A 24,983-nucleotide genomic window follows, 5' to 3' on the forward strand; every position below is an offset into this window, starting at 1 on the left:
ATGTATCGCCTTAGGAAAAGGTCGTCACCTCTTAGGGACAGACTCAGGTTGGGAAAGAGGGTCTAGATCTGCTCCTTCTCCCAGCAGTGAGAGGAACAGAAAACTCAGCAGCTCCCTGTGCACCGCACAAGCCCCTGCTAATTAAGGCAACGCTGCTCAGTGTGTTTGCAAGAAGAGTTAATCCAGCATTATTGGCAGCCACAGCCCAGACTAAACTTGATTTTCTTGATTTACGTTCAGCCACTTGACAAATTTGTGAGGAGGAAGCAGCTAACTGTCCACTTCAGAGAGGCTGGTTGGGTAGACTGCTTTTTTTTGTTGTTGTTTTTCCATATCTTTGTTTTGATTCTAAAATCCTAACACTGTCAGATTCTGCAATTTTTGGCACAAAATATTAAGACCTTCTGAGGTAAGGTTAAACAAGGAAATTAATGCTCTAAAATAAAGGAGAGGTAAGGTCACTATAATGCACTTATTAATTGCATGCTGCAACTAAACAAGAGTGGAATTTAAAAGTACACAGCACAAACAGGGAGTAAGAGAAAACATTTCCTGCAGAGGAGACAATTCTTTCAAAGTCTGATAGTGCCATTGTGAAGAGTCAGGTTTTTGGGGTTTTGTTGGTTGGTTGTTGTGTTTACTGTTGGTTTTATTTAGCAAGGAATGAAGAAATGCAGAATTCTGGCCTTTACTGTATAAGGACAGCTAGTCCTCAGCACTGGGTACAAACTGCCTATACCAAACAAGAAGTGTTGAGCTAAATTGAGGGAGGGAGAATAGAACAAACAAGGCACTAATACAGAATACATGTAAGATACAACCTAGAGCACACACGCAGAAATCAGTCACTGCTTTACCATGTTTGCAAGATTAAAGTTTTATAAAACAACTATTGCAATAAATCATTCTAAACTTTGACTCCAGAAATTAGGAAATTGAGAAATGAAGTTTAGTTTTTTCAGACTGCTTTCCTGTTTCTCCTTCATTTTACAACAAACTCAATAGGGATAAACACGTGTTTAACAACTAAAAATGCCCAGTAAATATGCCCTAGATTGCTATATGTGCTGTTTCCCTTGCTCCTCTTCTCTGTAAAGCCAGGCAACATCAGAGATGGAAGAAGCTTCATCATGAAGGAAAAGAAAATCCATAAGAATCATTTCCATAAACAATTTACTTCAAATAACTTGAGCAAAGGCTCTGATCTTGCAGACATTTTCCTTTGTCCTCCTACTGCTTTCCATTATGTTGCAATATACAGATGGAATCAATCACTAGTTATCTCCTTAAGCTGCCCTCTGACTTGTAAGCCTTAAAGGAGTTCTAGTCCAGCAGAGAAGCTTGGTTCATTTTCCTTCCCCACTTAACTCCCAACCACACTTCCCATCTGCTGGGATGGGGACATGGGCCCTTAATTTTTGAAGACCTGAAATCTCCAACTAATGAATCCTTAGCATGCAGCAGACAACCAGAAGCAGATTATTAAGACAACTGCATTCAACTAAGCAGAGGAAAAAGCCCCATAGCTTTAGTTTAAGCAAACCAATATGAAACCTCTCGCAACCTCTGGGTTTGGCTGCTGGTTTTGGCATTTGTGAGCACAACCTTGTTACCCTAATTTAAGAGAGAAAGTTTTGTACTGGTCTGAATTCTATACCAAGAAAATATATATATAAAAAAAAAGGCAAGCTTTGTTCAGAAAAGTACTGTTTTTATTGACTCAAACTGTATTTACACAACACATTCATATGTTCAATATTTTACAGAACTCTGTAAAAAACTGACTAGTAAAACTGCAGGAGCCAAACTGAGTTTAATTTAAGACACTGAACCATGAGTACATTTTAAGGTATTTAAGCAACTGTCCAGTTTCAGTGTCAACTTACATGGCAGTTGTCTGTAGACAAACTCTCTAAAATCAAAATGAGGTGAGGGGGAAAGAGTCAGATAGTTTTGCAAAGCTAGTACTTTGTAAGACCAGACTTTCACATTCAACAATGCATTTTGTATGATTCTGTTATATTTTTTTGAAACAGGTCACATACAGGTATAGTTTAGATAAATAATCAAAAAACCCTTTGATTTTTGTAAGCTTACAGACATTTTAAAGAAAAGAGAGACCAGTGCCACAAAGTTTGTGCATGAATCCAAACTGTTTCAAAGTTTGAGAGGCTCAGTTCTGGCATTCCATTGCAGCTCAAATCCAATGTATGCTTCTTCAGCTGGCAAATGAAGGATGATCACCTTTTACCAGTGAACTGATGATCTTGCATACATACATCGAAGCAGAACATCTTTATCACAAGAGATCACTCTTCCACTCATTCATAATACAGTTTGATTGAATAAATATTTCTTTGTTTTGAAGTACAAACTCGGTGAGTTTGCTTCTCTTCCAGAGTGCAAGTCAACTTCAGCAGACAGTTAAAATGGCATCCCTCCTCTGATCTGCCTAGCAACCTGTTCATCTGTTGTCTCCTCTTTTTCTTTCTCACGCTCTTTATTCCAGTCTTTAAGGCCTTCTGGTAGTGAAGTATCCTCATCCAAACTTCCTGTACCTTCAACAAATTCTTCGTAAGTAGACTTTTCTGCAAATGGTCTTGGACCAAGCAAGTCTAGCATGTCGCTTTTATCGAGCACTTCCTTCTCCAGTAGTCGCAGGGCAACCTGGGATAACAACAACTTATGTCAGACATAGAATCACAGAATATGCTGAGTTGGAAGGGGCCCATAAGGATCATCCAGTCCAACCCTTAGCACTGCACAGGACCATCCCCAAGAGTCACACCATGTGCCCGAGAGTACCATCCAAACACTTCTTGAACTCTGTCAGGCTTCGTGCTGTGACCCTTCCCTGGGGAGCCTGTTCCGGTGCCCGACCACCCTCTGGGTGAAGAACCGCTTTTGAATATCCAGCCTAAACCTCCCCTGACACAACTTCAGGCCATTCCCTCAGGTCCTGTCTCTGGTCACCACAGAGAAGAGATCAGTGCCTGCCCTTTCTCTTCCCCTCAGAAAGTTGTAGACTGCAATGAGGTCTCTCCTCTGTCTCCTCCAAGCTGAACAGACCAAGTGACCTCAAATACCTAAGCTGACTGTCCTCTTTGGAAGAATTTAAGGCAGTTTGGGACCAAATCTGGCACTGATTAATTCTGATAGAAAAAACAGGTTGTTCAGAGTTCACCAAATACGAGACTTTTTTTTTCCCCATGAGCATTTAGGTAGCAAAAATACAAGTTTTTTAAAATCTTACTTTGACAAACATGAAAAGTGCCCTCCCTATGAGCCACAGTTGCTGCTATTGTTGCTTCAGAACAATTGTTGCTGCTACCAAAAGGCTCTTGATGCAAGACATTAAGCTATAGATGAAATCAAGCCTTCCGTTCTGATCAACCACGACAGTTCAATCGGGCTGCTGTTATGTACAAGCTAAACAGCACCATAAAATACCAATGTGCACAATACTCTACCAGGGGAGTTTGCAATCTTCTTGGATCAGCAAGTGCATTGTTCAGCACAAACCATGTTCAGTGATATTTTTTGGGATGGTGACCTACTACAACACCATTTACGGAACCCATACGAACTTGCCTTGTCAATAACTCTACCAGATGCCTAGCCTGGAAAATTATCCTTTTGCTTTATCAGGCTTTCTGGCATGGAGGAAGAGAATACGCACAGGAATAATCTCAGCTGCAGTGAGGGAGATAACAAGCAGCCAAAGGACAGGAAAGAAAAAAGACAGTAAGGTACTTTTTATTAACGTTCAAAAGGAATTCAGAGAGAGGAAGTTATAAGAATTTCCCTTCTTACAGAGCTTCTTTTAGCCTAATGAATTGGAAGTCTGGTATTTTGTCTTTGGGTTTTTAAGTTTCATATTTGTCTAGCACATCTACTAAACCCTTCTTTAGCAGACAGACTCTTTCCTCCAACTTTCCAAATGAATATTGACCACATAAATCATGTTCATGAGAAGCTCAGACATGTTCCAACACAGAAGGAGGTTTCTATTTACCTGCGTCTTGTGACAAACTCTCACGATTACATCAATTGGGTTTTGAGCAAACTTCCTCAATCTACTTTCATAGTCACTATTTTAAATCTGATTCGGTTCAATTCAGGGTTTGGCTTACTAGCTGGAACCCAGTGGCTAAAAATGCTGTAATGCTCACCTTCTCCACTTCTGCTTTCTTCTCAGTAAGAAGATTCAATGTTCTTTCATAAGCAATGTTAATTAGTGACCGCACCTCTTCATCTATCAATCTGGCAGTTGCCTCGCTGTAAGGTTTCTCTAATACCATGTCTCCTTGACGAGGGAGGTCAAAGGAAATCTGCCCTACTTTTTCATTCATACCAAACTGAACAATCTGAAGAAAAACAAACAAACAAAGGCAAGACAGTAAGATTTTAGGGTATGTTGATGTAAAATATGGTGAATAAAACTGAAAGGATGAAGTCATTCTGCTACGACCCAATCTTTTCCTCTAAAACCAACCCTTCCCTGAAAATTCAAGTCCACCTAAGTTAATGTACCTTACTTGACTTTCACTTATTTCTTTTTATTGATTAAATTGAAAGAGACAAATATCACCATTTCAAGGTGGTTACTAGTGACATATGTAGTGCTTTGCTGTTTAAATAGTAAGATATTACACAAGAAACACTTCAGCCTTCATTAATCAGTAAAACTCTTTTTCTTTTACCAGAAATATAAGCGTTATTCCAATTGAAAATACTTCTGAAGTTTAGCATATTCCACTCACTCATAAAGATCAGTTGACTTAAGTACTAAAGTAGAGGGTCTTTAAGCTTTTGTCTTATCATGTACAAAACTCATGCTATATTTCATCCCAAGACACTCCTCTACAAAGGGGAAAATGACTCTTATCTTGCTTGACTCATTACTGAATATTGACTTGTTCAGTTGCCAAATAGGGATGTTTTAAATTGCATTTTGCTCCAGCAAAGGCAGAAGCAAGTTCAAACTCTGCTATTTATTTATTCACTCCATGGCTACTATCAATTTGATGGTTACTAAAGCAGCACTTCTCAGTCTAGCAAGATCAATATAGGTACAACAAAGAACATTCAGAATTCAAAGAGATCTCAGCATTAAAACCAAGCTGGTTCCTTAAGAGAAGTTTGATATGTTTTTTTTGGTTAACATGAACAAAAGTCTACACTTCAACTTTTTTTAATTTAAAACTGAACAAGAGTCACTGAAGATCCCATAAAATTACCAGGACATCACTGCACATTTACTTCCAGAACTGGGGTAACAAGCAGCACACCAGAGACCAGGAAGAAGGTGGGATTTGGAGGCTGGGGATAAGTGTGCAGGGGAAGAGAAGCATACTCCAAAATGTCAATTGCTCACCTTGTGAGTGTCTTATAAGATAACATCTTTTGTGCTGATGCAGGAAATGTAATAATGCCCCCGTGTGTAGCGCACAGCTACACTTAGGTGAGTCACTGCATTGATAAGATTTCAAATTATGCATCTCCATTAGTTAGTATGATACAAACACAAACTGATGTCTTAATTTCCACAGCCTTAACTGACAGCAAACAGTGGTTTAATACAAGGTTTTTCTGGATTTTAAGTGTGAACCCAAATTGGGTCTTCAAACTGGGCAACTGTAAATGTAGGATGAGATGATAAAATCTGAGCACTAAATTCCATTTTGAAAGTATAAAATTTCCACCTCTATTTGAATCCAGTTGAATCCAACTGCAACCTATATGTACCTGTGGGCAGATGTAGGACAGTAATCAAAGCCTAATGCATGGACTGCTGTGGTAAGACAAATAAAATACTTGAGTCATCAGCATAATGTATATTTATCTAATATTTTCTGAAACTACGCTTTTGAGGGACATACCTGATCAAATTACCTCATATTACTGGTAGGTAGTAGATAAAGAAAACAATACAGCAAAAAAAAAGTCTCACTTAAGCCCATACCTGAGCATATGCACTCTGGGTCACCTTCTTCAAGTCATCTTGGGCACCAGTTGTTATTCTTCCAAAGAAGATTTGCTCAGATACACGTCCTCCCAGAGTCATGCACATTCTGTCAAGTAGCTGCTCTTTGGTATAAAGATACTGTTCTTTGGGTAAATACTGAGCGTAACCCAGTCCTTTACCACGTGGGATAATAGATACCTACAATCAAAATTAACAGACTGCTAGAACTAAACAGTGTTAGAAAACATAAAGCATTCTTCAGTTTGGCTTAATTTTTTATACCACAGCCTACACCATACTCACCCTTGAGGTTTAATTCAGATATTATTTCCATTTACAGTTTTGCCCCCATTGTGTTTTATCCTTAAAAGCCCTGGCTAGCTCTAAACTGGGATAACAACTACTAGAATATCTGGAAAAGAAAGGTAAAACCACTGTCATATCTTTTGTAAAAACTGTATGGGATTTTAAAAATACTCTAATTAAAATACACAATTCCTTGAGAGTTACATATTGGGCATTATATATTCTGTATCAGAGAGAATACAGCAGCATTTCTCCATCTCTAGCATTCTGAACAGTTGAAGGAGTTTCCACATTGAATAACGCTTTTCCTTCCAGCAGTAAATTGTACAAGATTAATTTTAAACTTGAGATGAAATTAAAAACCCAGCTACGCAAAACTATGAATGTTAAAGCAAGTTAGGGAGATTGGGGTGATTTTTCCTTTATATTCAATCTGTCAAGCTGTGCATTCAAAAAAAAGGCAAAATAAAACTAAAATTCAGCCTTCAAATGATAATTTTATACTTATATTCCTGAAGATAATTTTTATAGTTATATTTCAGGTTATATATGTAACCTGGTAAGACTAACTTAAACTGCTGATCTATAGTGAAAGCCTTAGAGAAAAAGCAGCTATAAGGCAGGCAGATCCTCCTCATGGGAGGATCAGGTCTCTCACTTTCCAAGGACATTTATACTACATATTGTGTAACTGCCAAGTCAGAAAACAGTGAAGAAAGTTACAAGAAATGAACCAAAAAAAGTACTCTAAAACTGACACACAATAATTTTTGCGAGATTATATATTTTAATACCCTCTCAACATTAGGGGGAAAAAAAAAACCTTCAAAAGAAAAAGATGTTGTCCGTGCTACTGTTAAATTACTGGTTCAAATTACTTTCCTTACCTTTAAGAGTGGGTCAGCATGTTCCAAAAACCACCCTGCAACTGCATGCCCTGCCTCGTGATATGCTACTGTCTTCTTCTCCTCTGGTTGGAGTACTTGAGTTTTCTTTTCCAAACCTTTATAAAATAAATTTGATTAATAGTTTCAGACACACCTTTCTCCTCTGAAATCCTTTACCTCATTTAGAAAGATGGTGAGCAATGCTTAGAGGCCATGTATATGACCTACTGAAAATAATTTAAAAGCCCACCCCAACCTTGCAAGGTTTAGAAATTTACATCTTCCAGGTTTCAGTGTAACCTTGTCCTTGATTAGACTTTCTAGTTTGAAAGTAAGTTCTTAAGAGTATTCAAACATCTAAATAAAACATCTGCACTTTAAAAATCGAGTAGTTTTCCAGACTATTTCAGACTAGCAGCAGTCAAAAGCATCCCTAAATTCAAACAGCTTTTCCTCTGGCCATTTTGAAGAAATTAGGAAAGTGTCCTGATGAAATTTCTCTTTGTACCCCTTCCTCTACTATAGAAGTCAACAATATAGACAGGATACTTCTTTTCTAAATCTCAGGTGTTTTTAGGAGGCGAAAAAAAAGCAACCTGGAAGACCAGCAGAAAGACTCAAAGCATGGCTTTCTGTGTATATATATATATATATATATATGTATGTATGTATATATATATATATATATATAAAAAAAGGAAGTTTCTTGTCCTGTTATAATTTTTGAGAAACAATTGATGCGATTCACTTACCTCCAATAACTCTTTCAATTGCTTGCTCAAAATGCTTTTGGTTTATAGCATCTGAGAGATGCCTTGCAGCAATTAAAGCAGCTTCATTACAAACATTAGCAATATCAGCACCTAAAAGCAGAGAAGGCATGAATTACTGATAAATTTTCAACAATTTTCTCTGAGTTTAGCATAAAGATAACCTTACCTATAACTGCTTTGCCATAAATTCTCACAGAGCTTGAAAAATAAACATAATGTGCTCTGAAACAGCTTAATTATTCAAGAGATATTTAAATACACATACTGCGGTTGTACGGTTTAGGATTTTTCTCATAGGTAGACAGCCAGAAAATAGAGCTCATTGCCAGTGGAGTACTTGTTTGATATATTCTACCTTCATTTTCTGTCTGCAAAAGACTATACTTAAACTAGCATATATTTATTTATGTGCATAAATTTCCTACATGTGAATTCAGTATAGCTCAGCTATTGGCTTATCTCTAGAGGATATTCCTTCACATTACTGGTTTCAAGCCAACCACTTGATAACACTATTTACAGTAACATTATTGAGATAACTTAGTTTCAACATTATCACTGCCAGAAACACTGACAATCAGATCTCAGAAAGCCAGTTCTATATAGACCAGGAAAACAGTGAAAAATTCAACTACTGGTCAACTCAAATTTTAAATTAACTACATCACAAGCCAGTAATAAGAGTTCTCACATCCATTCCTAATTCAAAGCAAGGTTACAGTATGTTTCCAGGAAGCAGTTTTTACATCCAGAAACAGAAATTCCCTTACAGAATATGCACACTAATTCCACAAAAACAAGTCTTCTCTACACTTTTCAAGAAGGCAACAAACAAATCAAAGGACAAATAAAGGAAGAACACACATGAGTGACAGCAGAAACCTCTCAATTGCTTTTACTGAAGACAGAAGAAATTGCCACTTGCTAAATTACCCTGATTGAAGCAGACAAAACTTAAGACCCTCAGAAATCTCCGACTTGCTCAAACGGGCAAAAAGAATTTCACGCTGTACCAGTAAATACGATGAAACAGAATGCCATCCAGAAGATCAGGTGAAAGAAAACCAGAAGTAGCAGGGAAATAAAATATCTACAGACTAACTGGTAAATTGAGAATAACAGCAGCATTAAGAGTTACTTACCAGAAAATCCAGGTGTAAGTGATGCGAGCTTTCTTGCTAGGTTGTCTTTATTTAAGATACTGTCTAACTTCAGAGGTCTAAGGTGAACTTTGAAAATGGATGCTCTTCCTTTTATATCTGGGGGTCCTTTAAGATAAAAGACATATGATTTAACTTTTCATGTATATATATATTCAAATTGAATGTGTGCAAGTAAGTTACTTATATAAAAAGCCGGAGTGACTTCAATGGTATTCCACAAACACAGAAGGACACAGCCATGCAGCTAAAACTTACCAATGTAAATCTGCCTGTCAAAGCGTCCTGGTCTCATTAGAGCAGGGTCTAAAATATCTGGCCTGTTAGTACCTGCCAAAATTACTACATTTGTGGTTGTATTAAATCCTGTTGAAGAAATGTAATAAAGAGAAAAATCTGTATAAATATAATTTCCATGAGTAAAAAAAATTAAACAGTAATAAAAAGACTGCCCACTTTACAGGGTCATGTAAGAAGTTTGAACAAATGATCTTAGAGCTGAAAATATATCTATTTATTACAGCATTGTCCAGTTTTTCATAACAAGCAAGAAAATGGCCTTGGGCTCTGCTTTGTGAAGTACTATATCAAATCCTGCTTTATCTTCAAAACACAATAATAGATTAACTGCTCAGGAAACTGCAGAACCAGCATGGCTAGCTGTATTTTTTTTACCGACAGACTGATCTCATGAGAAGAATTTTTTGGTCTATTCAACTATGACAAAGAGTTAGGAGATGTACAATGAGAATTCTTTTTTTTTCTGAATGAATTTTAGTAAAACACCAGGCTGCAGCAAAATGAGTCACCGTTCTTCATTTTAGGAAGCAAGGAAACAGAAACAATTTGGATTTAGGCCAGAATCCAAATCTTGGTTAACAGGTCTGAACAAGCACATTAGTTCTCTCCCATATACTTGTTATTATAATGTAATATTATACATTAAATACTTACCATCCATTTCTACTAAAAGCTGATTGAGTGTGTTCTCTTGTTCACTTTGTCCCCCAAAGTTGCCCCTTCCTCTCTTTCTTCCTACTGCATCTATTTCATCAATGAAGAGAATGCACGGGGCATTTTTACGAGCCAGAGCAAATAAGTCTCTAACCTTAACAGAAGAACAGAGTATGCATCAGATTGGTTTGTAACTGTTTAGAGCTGGGGGGTTGGTAGGAGGAGAAGAGGCACATCAGTAACAGGATCCTTACAATCCAGTACTATTCCCAAGACTCCAGCCAGCAACCAAGGCAATGATAAGTTACACTGTAGCTGCTGCTCAGCAAGAATCACCAATATGAAGGCCCACTGGCTGCCAAATCCTTTCCCAATCCATAAACTGAGAACATCAAACAACTTCGAAGTCTTAAGAAATGACTTTTCCTGCATAACTGAAATATATGTTCAGTGATAAAAGCCTCCAAACTTCAGAGATTTAAAGCAGGATTTCTCTTTTAAGCTCTTTAACACACAGTATTACAGACAGGACAGGAATGCTACCATGCAGTCATTGCTTATACTGAGGAAATAAAGTCTTTTTTTCTGTAGTTAGAACAGGGTGATGCAGCTCCTACATGTAGCTCTAACTGAAGGCTTACTTACAAGCCACTACCACTGTACTTTAACAATGTGCTTTTACAAATACTGACTTTTAGCCCTCCTGCCTCTCCCTTACATGGGCTAAAAAAAAAAATAACTTAATTAACCTCCAAATGTTTATTTGGAAGTTAAATTTATTTCTAGAAATCTGGAAAAAATGGGCGAGACATGAATAAATGGCTGAAATTTTTTTTTTAGACTTTCAGATTCTAAGTAAGATATTACCCATAAAATTCTACTGTGGTAGTTTCAGCATAATGTGACTATTAGATGCAACATGCAATGCTGCTCTGCTTGCAAATATATCAGAAGGACTTCATTAAAACCAGTTCAGTGAGTCAACAGGTCTGCAACTGAGGAATCGAAGCAAACAGGAACTGAAAAATTATGGAAGAATTTGGAACTGGTTGAGAATTATATGCACCTCAGAGCTTTGCTACTTTATACATTAGTGAGGCAATTAGAGAAGGTTTCTCTGATGAGAAACAACATACAGCATATTTAAAGAGATGCAAATTTTAGACAGTACACTCTACTACACCAAGTCAATCAGATATTTTGAAAAAAGTACAACGAAGGAATATGATAAACCAGGAAAAAGTGTTAGATGCTCAAAGTGAGTTATCTTTTCATTGGAAAGAGATGGAAATCCAGAAACATACAACTGTTTTTCAGAAGGAAAAGAACTAGAAGTTTCCATAATGCATATAAACTAAAAAAGCACCAAAGGAACCAGGGCTGTGTAAGCAGTTTTAACTCTAGCACATCCCAATTTAAAAATGATGAATTAATAGGAACTGAAACTAAAATACTCTCTCATGTTGTTTTCTACAGGTATCAGAAATTATCAACTGTGTTGAAACCTCAATTCACAGCCAAAGTTGTGCCAAATGATTTCACTGGGGAGTAAAGCTGATAATGATTTGCACAGCCCAGTACAAAAGTTTAAGTCACTTTGCTTTGGGACATGTCAGGTATGTATTGACAACTAATGTCAATGTGGTCTGACTATCACTATTATTTTAGGATACCTAATACTTTCCCAAATTTTTATTACAGTAAAATATCATCAGTAACTTGTTTATACCACTTAACATGTTTTTAATGAGTTATTTTAAGACAGTTAAGGCAAAAGTGCACAAAAAGTATTAGACAGATATATTTTGTTATTTAAATCACTGGATCTCCAGAAACCCATCATTAATTCCATGACCCTTGGACTCCTGTTTCAACCAAAAGTTTATCTGTGTGTCCTAGACAACTCTTTATAGTTAAGAGTTTGAAACTACAAAGAGAATAAAGTCCTTCAAAGAAACGGGAATGATTTAGAGCAGGAGGAGGCATTCCCATAGCAGTAGTTAAATGAGCTACGTATTTCTGGCCCAGCTAGTAAATTTACTTCAGAGCAGAGCTTGCAGAGTTCTGTTCTGTGTTCTTAAGCTTCTGAGAAGCGGTAAATCCTTAATGGCCTGCAACCAGATACTGAACTGCATTAGTTTCTTCTATGAAAGGTATTTCTATGATTGTTGTGTTTAGACAAGAATCTGGCATCACTTGTAAGCAATCTGCATAGAAGAAAGAACTTCAGCTGTAATCAAATAGTTTGTCTCCCAAACTTGAAAACATCCTTTCAACAACCAATACCAAAAGAAAAGAGCAAGGCCAAAGACTTACTCGAGCTGGACCCACACCAACAAACATCTCCAAGAACTCTGAGCCATTGACTGTGATAAATGGTACATTAGCCTCTCCAGCTGTAGCTTTAGCTAGAAGTGTTTTCCCAGTACCTGGAGGACCTGTCAGAATTGCCCCCTGCAAGAGAAATGGGTATATTTTCCTCACGAAGAAAACAATCTTAAGCCTATGAAATATCTTAAACTTTAAGATCTACGTATTACAATGTCGAGTCCAATGGCTTTTCTTCCACCACAGTCAAAATTATGCAAGGAAACAAATTGAAGATTAATACCTCATTTAAACAAGTAAAAGAAAAGAAACAGATGCAATATTGCTAGCTTAGATTTACAGGAACAGTGTTTTCTTTGATTGACATACTAAACAAGAAAAAAAAAAAAAGGTATGTCATCAGGTGGACTACCATGCCAAAAGGCAATTCTATAACAATATATGCAAGAATGATGCTACACATGTATGTGACGTATCATTTCTGACTCATGTGAACAGATAAAGTATTCCACAAGACAAGTCTTCTGGCAGCACAGTGACACTGCTGGCACTTAATGCCTATTTATTTTTTTCCAATTGTGACAAGAAAGAAGCTGGAAAGCATTGCATCCTAGTACAATTTAGAATACCAAGGACTACCAAAAGAATAAAGTCTTTATCTGCTAAGTCAATAATCCCTTACCTTTGGAATTTTTGCTCCCAGATCCTCATATTGTTTAGGATTTTTCAGAAAGTTAACAAACTCCATTATCTCTAATTTGGCCTCCTCACAGCCAGCTACATCTTTGAATTTAACGTCTATTTCATCCTTAAGAACTTTGGCTGTGGTTTCACCAACACTGAAAAGTCCACCCATTCCACGTCCTCCCCGACCTAAGCCTGCAGGACCTCTTCTTAATGTGTACAGCAAAGAACCAATAATCAGGATCGTAGGCAGCAAACTCAGGAGAAATGATCTGTGAAGAAAAAAAAAACAAAGAAAAACACATATATCACAAAAATCCATTACTGCATATAACACATAAAAGATGTTAGTTCCACCATAAACAAACACATTCAGGACTAATACTCGATTAACTCCTAATACTTTTATTTCTGCAGGGTTGTTCACACTGGGAAATAACCAAAACAAAATTGAGAACAAACTGTTATACTGACTGTTGCTTGTTTTTAAACCGAGCACATCAAGTGACATTGATGAGTTTTACAGAGAAAAATTGCATTACCTAATAAACAGAAGTATCTCATTTTTGCAAAGATAAATTCATAGGACTAGTTATGCAATTGGTTATATTCTCAAAATAAGTTGTATTAGGTTGCATATAATCAGCGTATGCTACAACTTGAAGCAGAAATTTCTCTCTAAAATACATACTTGCTCTTCTTCCTTTAGGTCTTTCTCAATTTTTTTTACATTTTCTTCTTTCTATGTCTCCATTTTCCTTTTCAAGGCTACAAAGTTTTTTGGGGCTTCTGGTTTGTTGGGGTTTTTTTGTTCTGTTTTTTATTATTCACTGCCCATTATCTTTCACAGTCTGTCCTCCAGCTTTCTAGTACAGCTCTGTACAAGCCAAAAATCCTAACACAGTCCTCATTATCATAGTATCTGAGCACTGTACAGATTTTGTCTGTGGAAAGGAACAGCTTCAAAAAACAGCTCACAAGAGGTTCTATCAACACTCAGCAAAAACAAAAATGGGGAAAAGAAGCACAATTATAAGTGAGCATAGAATTTCTAAGCTTTACTGATAACCCACATTTCTGAGATAAAGAGGAAAAAAAATCTACATGAGTGCAATCTCTGGAGCTCTACTGCTGTGCTTGGCTCACTCGCTCTACTATATGTCACCGGGAGGAAGGGCTTAAGTGAAGAAAGGAGTAACAGTAAACAAACATTTATGTAATAAGAAGCTATATTTAGAGTAAGAGGATATGGATTTCTTCATAGACAAAGTACTGAACAGCTTCTCTTACAATTAACACTCAAAAATAAACCCAAGCTGATTGTTACTCTGATAATACCACCACCTAAAGAAATCTAGGGCACGTGTATTACAAACCTACTCTATTGTAAACACAACCACCTTTTTCTCAGAGACTCTTTTAAAGCAACTTCTTACCCATCGCTTTCTGTGGAGTAGACTACAGGCAATCTGTTCTCCACTTCTATTCCGAGATCTTGCTGCACAGTTTCAAGATTCCGTTCAAAAGTGTCCACGCTACCGATATTAAACCAGACGTACTGTGAGAAGAAAAGCAGAGATCACCACAAAGTGCCCTACACCTTATCCCAGCTTCATTACAAGCCAACTTCTAATATGTACGCAAGAAATTATCAGACCAGATTCAGACCAAGTTTAAGCTGCCTGGTCAAATGTGTAATTGATGTAAGAGGCCCATAATAAATCTAAAGCCTACCAACCTGAATACACAGTGTATCATTACTTCTACAGAAATCAGAACACCTGATAGCTTTGGGGCACTTCAAACAAACAGAAATCCAGGCATTTTCTCCAGAACAAACAGAAGGGAGCTATACAGTCAGAATAATACAGAGCACTGAACCTGGAAACACAGCAGTTATACAACTTATTGTTTCACCTGAAGGTCTCAGCCCTTCTGATTAAGAAAAGCAATTCTCTACTTTCAGAGTCTACACTAGCTTTAAAGTAAGCTGTCTTCACAAAAAAACATCATGAAATTTATTATCCACCAGAAAAAAACAAATCCAGACGTTACTTTCAAAGTGTTGTTCAGTTTTTTCAAGAAATCTCCCCTTCTGCCCTATGACCTGCCTGATTTGCCCCTACTTACATTAATATTGAAAAATTAAAAACAGATTAGTTCCGAGTATTAAGTGATTGAGAAACTAAGGCAACTGATGGTATGTGGGCTAAAGAGTAGGCATACTAATAAGCCACACTGAAACCCACTGATTAAGTAACTACAGCAGATTTCACTTTATCCTGGAGGGACTTGCAAACCTTATTTCAGGAAGTCAGCTAAGAAACCTCCATCACCTAGACAACCTGATAAACTTCTCTGATGATTCTTCTAAATTTTCCACATTGTCTATCAGATATTTATTTATCTACTTTTAATAGGTCCCTGCCACTGGGTATTACTCTTTGGAGAATTTTTGCCTGCATTACTTTAACCCTCCCTAGGAAAAGTGATACTAGAAAAGTAACTCCCTGAAATAAGTACTTTGGAGACAAAAATTAAACATTTCTCTTTGTGTTCTCAAATAACTGGCTAAAAACAGTCTGGAGTAGAAAAGATCCAAAAGTATGTACAGTTAAGTCTGGGATTTTCTTGAGCAGATGGAAAACAGCAGCTAAAACTACAGAACCTTCAGCAGAGTTTCTTCCTGTTTACATGTCTGTATTAAGAGCATGGTGCTGGAAAGGAACCAGTTGCCATAGTTTTAAGGTATCTATGGCAAAACAACTGGTACAGTAAAGTGAAAAACACACAATGTAGGATAATGTAACAATAAGGCAGAAAACATATTTTAGATTGAGATACTATTAATGCTCCAGACCAAGCTTTTCATATCAAACTTTACCTAAAAAGACTGCTTTGCTGTTTCTAGTGTCTCATGTATATGTACTAAAAGCATTTACCCATTCGTGAGGAGACTTTCCAGGAACAAAGATAACTCTCACAAAGCGCTTGTTCACCACTTCAAGTCTGTCCACCTGCAGGAGGAAAGAACAAAACTTGTGTGAAGAGTTCACAGTCACTGCACTTCCATCACAGCTAAGAGCTGCAGATACCACAAGCGAATCTTTCTGTTCTCCAGTAAGGAGAATAAAATTAATCTTGTACATCAGGATGGTTCCACAATCTACTGTTTGCCATTAGGAATCACGTATGTAATCAGGAAGAAAGGAATACGGGCATATTAGAATTTAGATTGAAAGACTGACCTCACAGCCTTTTTTCAAGAAAAAAACCCATGCATGCCTCAGCAAAAATCACAGTTACAGGGAAATAGTTAAACAATACTTAACTATTTCAGTAGTCATACACTAAAAGCAATAAATTATATGACTCCAAACTCTTACAGCAGTTTCCAAAACAGACCAAACTGAACAGAATGAAGGAAAGCTTAACTTTGCTCTTACAATTGTTTACCCCAATACAAAAAAAGACTTCCTGTGCTACCATACTAAACACAATAAGCATCAGTTAGATAAAGAAGTATTTAGCTGAGGTAACACCATATAAACTAAACCCAAAAACTAAACCGTGGTTTTGCAGGTATATACTATAAAGTCCTTTTTCAGAAGTCTCCCCAAATGGTTAGTTTCTTGAATTTGACAGGGTCTCTTCAGAAGACAACTGAAGACTTTTCCACTTTTTCTTTCCATAAAATAACTGGCTTCAGCATCTTTAAAGCATTTATAATTAGCAATGGTTCTAGAATTTGGGCCTGAATTGCACACAGATTAGTAAGGTTATTCCCTGAACTTGCAACGTGTGGCCATTTCTGGTAGAACTAAAGCAAAACATGAGCTAGGAAGTCACTGTGTATAGAACTAAACTGACTTCATGCAACACTACCTGAACATCTTTGTTTTGAAAAGCTTGTAACCCCAGTAGTGTGGGCTTCTCCCCATCACTATGGCAACCAAGAGCATTTGATAGCTACATATTTAGTTTATCTGAACATCCAGACTACATCTTACAAAGACACGAGAAACTTGGTTTTGTGCAACAGCCTACTTTTACAATGCTTTTCTGCAACAGGGCTTCAGGCTTTGTTCACTCTAACAGCTGAACTAATCTTTTTACCAAGCTAAGTGTCCTACTGCTTCACAACAAATACAATCAGTAAGGTTTTTTTCACAAGACGTACACATAATCATCAATTAAGAACAGGACTGACTGTAAGACACAGTCTAGGCAGAAGGGGAGAAGCACACAGAGCAGTTCTGCACAGATCAGTAAGATCAAGAAAGGTAAAAAACACCCTGTTTAGCAGTTTACCAAAGCAATGGAGGGGTAGGAAGCATGCTGTTAACAGAAAATCCCAGCTCTGAAACCTAGAGGAAGGAGGAAGCAAGCCAATGCTTTCCTAACCTGTAGGTGAAGCTACAAGCTGGGAGGGAACAAAGCAAAGGACTAGTGGCTCCTGAAGTGGAAAAAGCCTGTGTAAGATGCGATCTCCTGAGCTTCAGGGCATCACCAACCTACTACTCCAAGTGTGGAAAGCTGCCAAGTTCTACAGAGAGATAGGACAAATTGATTGCTCCAGTAGTGGCTCCAGGTAAGAAGAAAGAGGAGAGGTGAAAACAAAGAGAGGAGGCTATTTTACAACATAGTTAGACTAATTTACTGTCCTTGAAGGGATGCTGATTTATTGTCCTTGAAGGGATTCTTCCATTCCCCACCCTCGCCTTTCTGTTCACAATGCTGCTTCTCAGATTCCCTGAGGAACTGATTTCAGGCACGAAACAAGCAGAAAACCTTTTCATTCAGAGGGGCAGGCTCATGGAAGTGCTTAAAGTTAGCAGTAAGCTTCCTCTAAAGGCAGCTGCCATGCCTGTTTAAGCCATTAGGTCAGCTTACCTGTACTACAAAACCATACTCTGAGAGAGTGCAGCTACACTGCACCTTCAAACAGCATCCACATGAGCTACCCAACAAATAAATTTTGTCCTGAGCTGCTCCCTCTCCTCCCTTGAAATTACATCAACCTTCACACATCCATCCAGAACATCTGATTAGGGAACTGATTAAAATAAAAGCTTATCCCTTTCTCCCTCAAAAGTTACTCGAGCCAGTTCTCACTCCACAGACACATGAACACAAGCGTAAGTGGGGAGGCAGAAATGAGCATTTTCAGCACACTGATTTTTTGATTTCCCTCACTACTCACCACTCCTTTTGAAAGGTAGTTGTTGACAAAGTCTTTCCATGTGATTTCTCTCCCAGGGACCCTGAAGAAGAAGTAGTATACAACCATTGTCCAAAAAAATGAACTTCCCACTACGTACATCCGAAACTCCCTGACATCCCATGGAATGTCACCCTAGGAAATGGAGAGGGGAAAAAAGAGTTTTAGAGTCTGTAATACAATAAGTAGGTAACAAACAGGTTCTAGTATCTCCTTCTGGCTTCTATTCCCTGCCCTCCAGGTTGCCACAGAGAATGTCAAACAAAGGCTTACTTTGTTGTATGAACACACTTCAGTAACTTCAGATACAACTGAGGAATTACACTAGTAGAAAATCTTTAAGTGTTTTACAAACAGTAATTGAACAGTTTTGACCTGTGAAGTACTGGTTTTAGAAAAAAATTTGCCATCCATGACATGACCTTTAAGCCTCCATTCTAAAACAATTATTCTTGCTCTCCGGGACTACATGCAGTACTGAAAAAAAAAAAAAAGGAAAAAAACTTACAGGAAAAATCCAAGAAGGAGGAAAAATATTATGTGCCCCAAGTAAAATCACAAAAATATTTTTATATCCCTGTAGTGTCAGATTCTATCATCTTTGTGCTACAGCTAATGGCAATAAATTTCAAAAAGAAACTCATAAGTACTCCATTAAGGTCTGAACAAGTAAGAGCAAACTACATTTAAATAGCATTGTGTGGTCAGAGAGTTTTACAAATTGACACCGTAAAACAAAACACAAAGCCTTTTAAGGCCTGGGGCTCCTCTGTAAGAATACTGACTACTAGCAATGACACTCACATAGCTTAAAATTCCATTAACGTTTCTGAACCAGAGGCAGATTCCTCTGGAATCATACACAAAACAGTTATTTATCAAAGGCACTGAGTAGGGAGCCACCTAGAGCCAGGTACCATGAAATGCTAGGCACAGGAGGCTTAAGGAAGATTTAGGCAATCAAAATATGGCCTTAAAAAGCAGAAAACATGCAAGGTTATTTCATGGAGATAAGACAGTAACATAAAGATATTTTAAAGTCAAAACCTTCTGTAATCTGGTCCACCAGTTAGTGTCTTCTTTCTTGCCACCTTTTTTTCCACCACTGCCACCTCCTCCACTACTACTCCCACTAGGCTGTCGGGCACTAGCCTGCTTTGCTTCTAACAAAAAAATAAAGAAACACAACAAAATTACCTTTTCATCTTATATCAATCTCACACTATTTTTTGTTACTTTTAATATTAAGGAGTTGTTCTGAAAAATGTCTGCAACGCTACAATAATTAGGTGATGTGAGAAACAGCATTTTCCACAGAAAAGCAAATAGATAGATGTCTGTCTGCCACTTGATGGACTATCTCACACAGTTATAACCAGAAGAGAGGTCAATTAACTGATGGCACTTGGACATCCAGAACTGAAGAGCTGTTCTGGATCCTCACCCAGTGTGACAATTCTGGCTATTCCATACAACAAAATGGGTATTTTAGCTGGCTCAGGAAAAGCTGAGAGCTACACACAGAGAGAATTTCTGAATGCATGGCTAATGTCAACTAAGAGGAAACAGTAAAACAAGAATTTAAGGGCAGCATTCCAACTGAAGCATGAGAGAAAATAAATACTATTCCAGAAGATATTTATTTTGCTTTTGTATCATGTATAATAAAAACACATCAATTTGCACTTTTAAACTAATCTGGTAAGGAAACATCTTCCCTGAAAAATAAAGAAAAAACTCAAAACCCAAACCCACAGTTGTTACTCCAAAATCTAATTTAATGAATACATGCTCCACAAAGAACTGAAGTCAAGCAGCTTTTTGTACCTTTTGTTTCTGCAGGTGCGCCTTTAGTTCCATTAGCTTTCTTCCCATCAGGAAAATATTTTTCAAATCCTATTAAGAAAGAGTTAAGGAGCTCATAATTGTTTTTTATTTCACAATTCTGTCATTGTACTTCAGTAGTCACAACCTGAATGTATACAACGGCAAAGAAGCTAGCAACATATAGACTGCAAAAATAGCTTTGTTCCTGTTTTTTTGTTGAAAAGCTCTACCAGGTGCCCAGAAATAAATTTACTACTGTTGACAAGAAAATATCACATGTATTTAATAACCTAAAGTAAAGCTACCTTTTTAACCAGAGACAGACAAGCTTAGTTCAACAGAAAATTGCATTGCATAGCATGAAGTTAAGCAAACCCCTTACTCTTTAATAGCTCCTACAAATCCCATAAATCAATGTTCTCTCAAGATTAATGGTTGGTTAGAAGAACTTACTTCCCCACAGACAATAAACCTGAATAGCACACAAGTGCAGTCCTCAGCAAGGAATGCAGTCTGCTTCATTTCACTTATCAAAGCTATAATCACCTTTGGGAGGTTGAGAGAAAAGCCTTCTGCAAGCAGCGATTACACTTGCCAAGATAGTACTTCTGTCAGCAGTAACTCCAGGGGTAACTTTTTCACAGAGCTGAAAGATGAAAAGAAACATAAAGCAACAAAGAAGGTGCCACAAAAACCTTCAAGCTTTCTAGTAGTCCTTAAATGCAGCTAGTCAGAGAGTACTTTACAACTGGAACTTTACAAGAGTCTTCACAGTAACTGCTGTGGGCCAGAGTGTAAGACAACGGAAAAAGAAGTTAATTGAGTAATTTCTACACCAAATAAATTTTTATTCTCATTGTTAAGAAAAGAATTTCATCTTGCATACAAACAAAACCTTCTTTATTAAAAGAGAAAAATCAAGCAGGAAACACTACAAGCTATGAACATTAAATACATATTGATTCCGTGGGAAATATTTCATAATACCAGTTGAATGACAATTAAGGGCAACACTAACTGTGACTGTACAATACTGAATCATGTTTTATTAAAGAATTGCATCTTTTTTCAAATAGTTAAGAACTTCTAACTTCTGAATATGAAAGATCTGCTTGAATCCAAAGCAAAGGGATGTGGCAGACAAGAAACCAGCACAGAGGAGGAATCTCATTTCAAAAAGAAGACTTAAAGCCCTGAGCAGGTAAACATCCAGTTATAAAAACACAACAAACCCAAACCTTGTTCTAAGGCTAATTGTTTACTGTTATTCATCATTTATGTATGACCAGGGAAATTTAAAGAAACTTACTAGTTCTTAAGAAACTTTTGGTATCATAACTGAATACTTAAAAACAGAGTAAACTGCAATTTTATTAAAGAGAAATCATACTTGATTTCTTCAAGAAGGACATATTTTAAATAAAATACCAACTTGTCCCCTTCATAAGGTTTTCCCAACACTTCTAAGAAACAAAATATTATGCATGCCAAGATTTCCCCACAGACTTTCTTTCGGCCTCCATTCCCTTCCACCCCATAAAGGCACTCAGTCTCCTGTTCTTTTTGACCAGAGGCTATTTACCTTAAGAGCCAGAGAAATACTAAAATGCAAGAAACAAACGCCACCAACTGAAAAACAGGTCCTGAAAACGTGACTCAAAGTATCCTTGCAAGATAGCAAACGTCCATCTAGGACTAGCACCTCTGGGACTACATCTGTGAAGGAAAGCTCCACGTTATAGTCAAAGTACAATGGTTGTAAACAAAATCTATTTTTGCATATTAAAGAAACCTGCAGAATGCTAGATTGCATGCTAAAAGTACCCCAGGAATACAGATGTACCATTAACTGAATGCTAACTCTCCTCAAGTCCTCTGTATGGGAGCTTCCCCTCCACTCCTGATTAAATGATGAAATAGGAGACTTATTTCGAGCAGCCACGTAGTTCCACCTGCTGGAACCAAGAGGAATACCAAAACGTTCTTATTGCTTGCTTTTGCTGTAGACTGAGCTAAGAATTCTTGGGCTGCTTGATCAAGCCATTAATTTTGTGCCACTGCATGTCTCTGAATAAAATCTGATAATGAAAACCCAAGAGGAAATTTTCCTGATCATGAAAAGCAGGTGCAGTGTAGATAGTCTGGAGAGCAGCTCACGTAGAGAACAGCTACTAGGTTCAATACATTATGACCTCCAGCACAGGCAATTGCATCTGTGCTTCCTAGAAGAGGCTTTAGGACAATGGTATGCATCCATGTGTGCAATAAAATAAAAACAGCTTGCCACAGACCATCTGTAGTTCAAATACAGACAGGTAGTGAATGTTGCAGCAACCGATCAAACTCCAAGAAACATCCTAGTTATACTGGCTTTTCTTCTGTGTCAGTCTCCTACAACACCCAAAAATTGGGGAGTTAATTCTTCTGTAAACTCAGAATACTTTTTATTTGTAAAGAGAAACCTTTACTCCAGCTAAAATAAAGAAAGTGCTCATGTTTAGAAGAAAAGTTTAAGTAAGCCAAACCAAACCCAACTGCCTGGCTTGGTTAAACCAGCATGGGTTTACTACAGCATTAAGTTATAGTTTCAGTGAAGGAGAGAAGGGTAAGCAAATGGAGCTTTGAGGAAGACCTGAATTACAGGACTGGGTTGTTGCTAGATTGTCTCTATAGATCCTAAATTCCATGAATAAATGTGCAGTCACCTGTCAAGTTAATATGCAGAGAGCTGAGTGCTTTAAAGTTGTTTTGTGAGAAAAGGGAACAACTGATTTCACGGCATATTCAGTAAGTCACCTGACTGCCTCCAGAAGAGATGTCTAAGAAGGGACCTCATTAATGTCTGTTATAAGTATCTGAGGGGAGGGTGCCAAGAGGATGCAGCCAGGCTCTTCTTGATGGTGCCCAGCAACAGGACGAGAGGCAACGGGCAGGAACTGATGCACAGGAAGTTCCACTTGAACATGAGTAAGATCTTCTTTACTGTGCGAGTGACTGAACACTGGAACAGAGCCCAGAGAGGTTCCGGAGTCTCCCTCACTGGAGATACTCAAGAACTCTGTAAAACATCAGCACAAAAACTGATCATATTGATCCTGACACAGGGCCTGTCCCTGGGTTGTCTGGCAGTGGGAATGCCAGAGCAGGCTTAGCTGATATAAGAACACCCACCGCCTAAACATCAAAGGGAAAGCAAACACAGCACATTTTGAGTGGATGCTGTTTCAGACTGTCTACTGGGAAACTCTGCTCAGCTTCTCTCAGTCAGAGATAAAAACTGTCAGAGCATATAAAGCAAAAAAAAACCACAACTATCTCTCTTTTTTTTTTCTTTAAGGCAAACCTTGTGATACCTTGCTAAAAATCAAGACCTTTTTTTTAATATAAATTCTAAATAAGCAAAGTACACAAAAGTCAGTTTTACAGTTAAAATAACCCATAAAATGTTACTACACCAGAGTGTAACATAAACCCAAGATCATAAGCAGAACTACAAGTCTACAAACCTTTGTAAGCATATTACATTTTTTAAAAACTGAGGCTACCCAAGGCAAGATCAGAAAATCTACTTGCTTAGCTATGCAAGCAAAAGACAAAGAATCCATTAATTTTAGAAAGTTACAACCTTACAGTTTTATCCATAAACAAATTCCAAATCAAATTAAAATTAAGCTAAAAGTCTTAATTATCTAACACCTACCAAAATATTACATAAAAGCATATTGGGGGGGAAGGGGGACAGACACAACAAAAAGCTGGTAAAGAAATTCAGCTTAATGCAAGTTACTTTTTACAAGGGCAGACAGTGATAGGAAAAGGGGGAATGTTCTTAAACTAGAAGAACAGAGATTTAGATTAGATGCTAGGAAGAAATTCTTTACTCAGAGGGTGGTGAAGCACTGGAACAGGTTGCCCAGAGAAGCTGTGGATGCCCCATCCCTGTAACTGTTCAAGGCCATGTTGGACAGGGCTCCTAGCAATCTGGTCTAGTAAGTGGCATCCCTGCCCAGGGCAGGGGGGTTGGGACTAGATGATCTTTAAGGTCCTCTCCAGCCTTTCTTATGATTCCAAGCTGCTAACTTTTTTTAAAAGAAAGATCAGTTAAAAAAAGTAACAGCTTCTATGAAAATAAAGTTCCTTGTTTTGCTGCCTACACACACAGCCAGATGCTAGAATTAATACAAAGTCCCCTTCCTAAATTCAATTCCAAATAAAAACTCATTAAATTTTATTGAAAGAAATAAGAATTAGCTTCCTGAGAGATTAGCAGCGCTGCTGACAGCGTTTTATTTATTGCTGTAATGATGTTCAGCTCTGACCAAAAAAACCCACAAATTCAACATTAAAACTGAACCACATATTTGTACTGGGGACTACGTTATTAACATCCTTCTGTGTAGTCATCTCACAATTACCACTATCCTGGTGATAACCTCCACACCTACAAATGCCTGATTGTTTGCCACTCTGTGGGAAAACAAAGCAACCCTCCCAAGATGCCATTGGAAGATGCTGGAATTAAGCATCTCCCAAGATGCTGGAATTAAGCTGCTCCCAAGCAGCAGCACAGGCCTGTCATTCCTCCAGTATGTCAGGGCTGTCAACAAGGGTAATGCACATCTTGTACTAGCAAACATAAAGGCCATTTTAGTAAGAATGAACACCGAGCCATCACGATTTACCAGTTATTTTACCAGTTAATCCCAGAACAGTAGACTGAGATCCACAGCTCTGTGCAATCAAGCAGCCACTAGCCTCCTCTTTTCCAACAGTGCCAACCCAAACAAACCGCTCAGAGTCATTAACCTTCAACATTTCAGTCCCTCACACAGCCACAAACCCACCTCACTAGAATCATCACCCTGAGAAAGCAAC

At 37.7% G+C, this 24,983-nt stretch overlaps 1 protein-coding gene across 1 annotated transcript; it reads right to left on the reverse strand.

Moving 5' to 3' along the window:
* Positions 1 to 1,690: 1,690 nt before the first annotated feature.
* Positions 1,691 to 20,790, reverse strand: AFG3L2 (AFG3 like matrix AAA peptidase subunit 2). The gene is made up of 16 exons (XM_018081854.1): positions 20,655 to 20,790; positions 20,109 to 20,177; positions 19,329 to 19,444; positions 18,264 to 18,416; positions 16,003 to 16,077; positions 14,497 to 14,618; positions 13,059 to 13,332; positions 12,365 to 12,502; positions 10,049 to 10,202; positions 9,353 to 9,460; positions 9,077 to 9,202; positions 7,914 to 8,024; positions 7,162 to 7,277; positions 5,966 to 6,166; positions 4,173 to 4,367; positions 1,691 to 2,667 (listed from the first exon to the last, which is right to left on the reverse strand). The coding sequence occupies exons 1-16, from the start codon at positions 20,773 to 20,775 to the stop codon at positions 2,425 to 2,427; spliced, it is 2,322 nt and encodes a 773-aa protein (XP_017937343.1). The 5' UTR covers positions 20,776 to 20,790; the 3' UTR covers positions 1,691 to 2,424.
* Positions 20,791 to 24,983: the final 4,193 nt, after the last annotated feature.

The sequence above is a fragment of the Manacus vitellinus genome, unplaced genomic scaffold (assembly GCF_001715985.3).
Source record: "Manacus vitellinus isolate BGI_N305 unplaced genomic scaffold, ASM171598v3 scaffold_1_pilon, whole genome shotgun sequence".
Lineage (NCBI taxonomy): Eukaryota > Metazoa > Chordata > Aves > Passeriformes > Pipridae > Manacus > Manacus vitellinus.

Coding starts and splice junctions, on each gene's coding strand:
- AFG3L2 (XM_018081854.1), bottom strand. CDS start 20,775: ATGTTTCTTTTCATCTTTCAGCTCTGTGAAAAAGTTACCCCTGGAGTT. Junction 12,503..13,058: donor TGGGAGCAAAAATTCCAAAG/GTAAGGGATTAT, acceptor TTTCTCTTGCAG/GGGGCAATTCTGACAGGTCC. Junction 8,025..9,076: donor ACTTACACCTGGATTTTCTG/GTAAGTAACTCT, acceptor CTCTGCTTTTAG/GTGCTGATATTGCTAATGTT.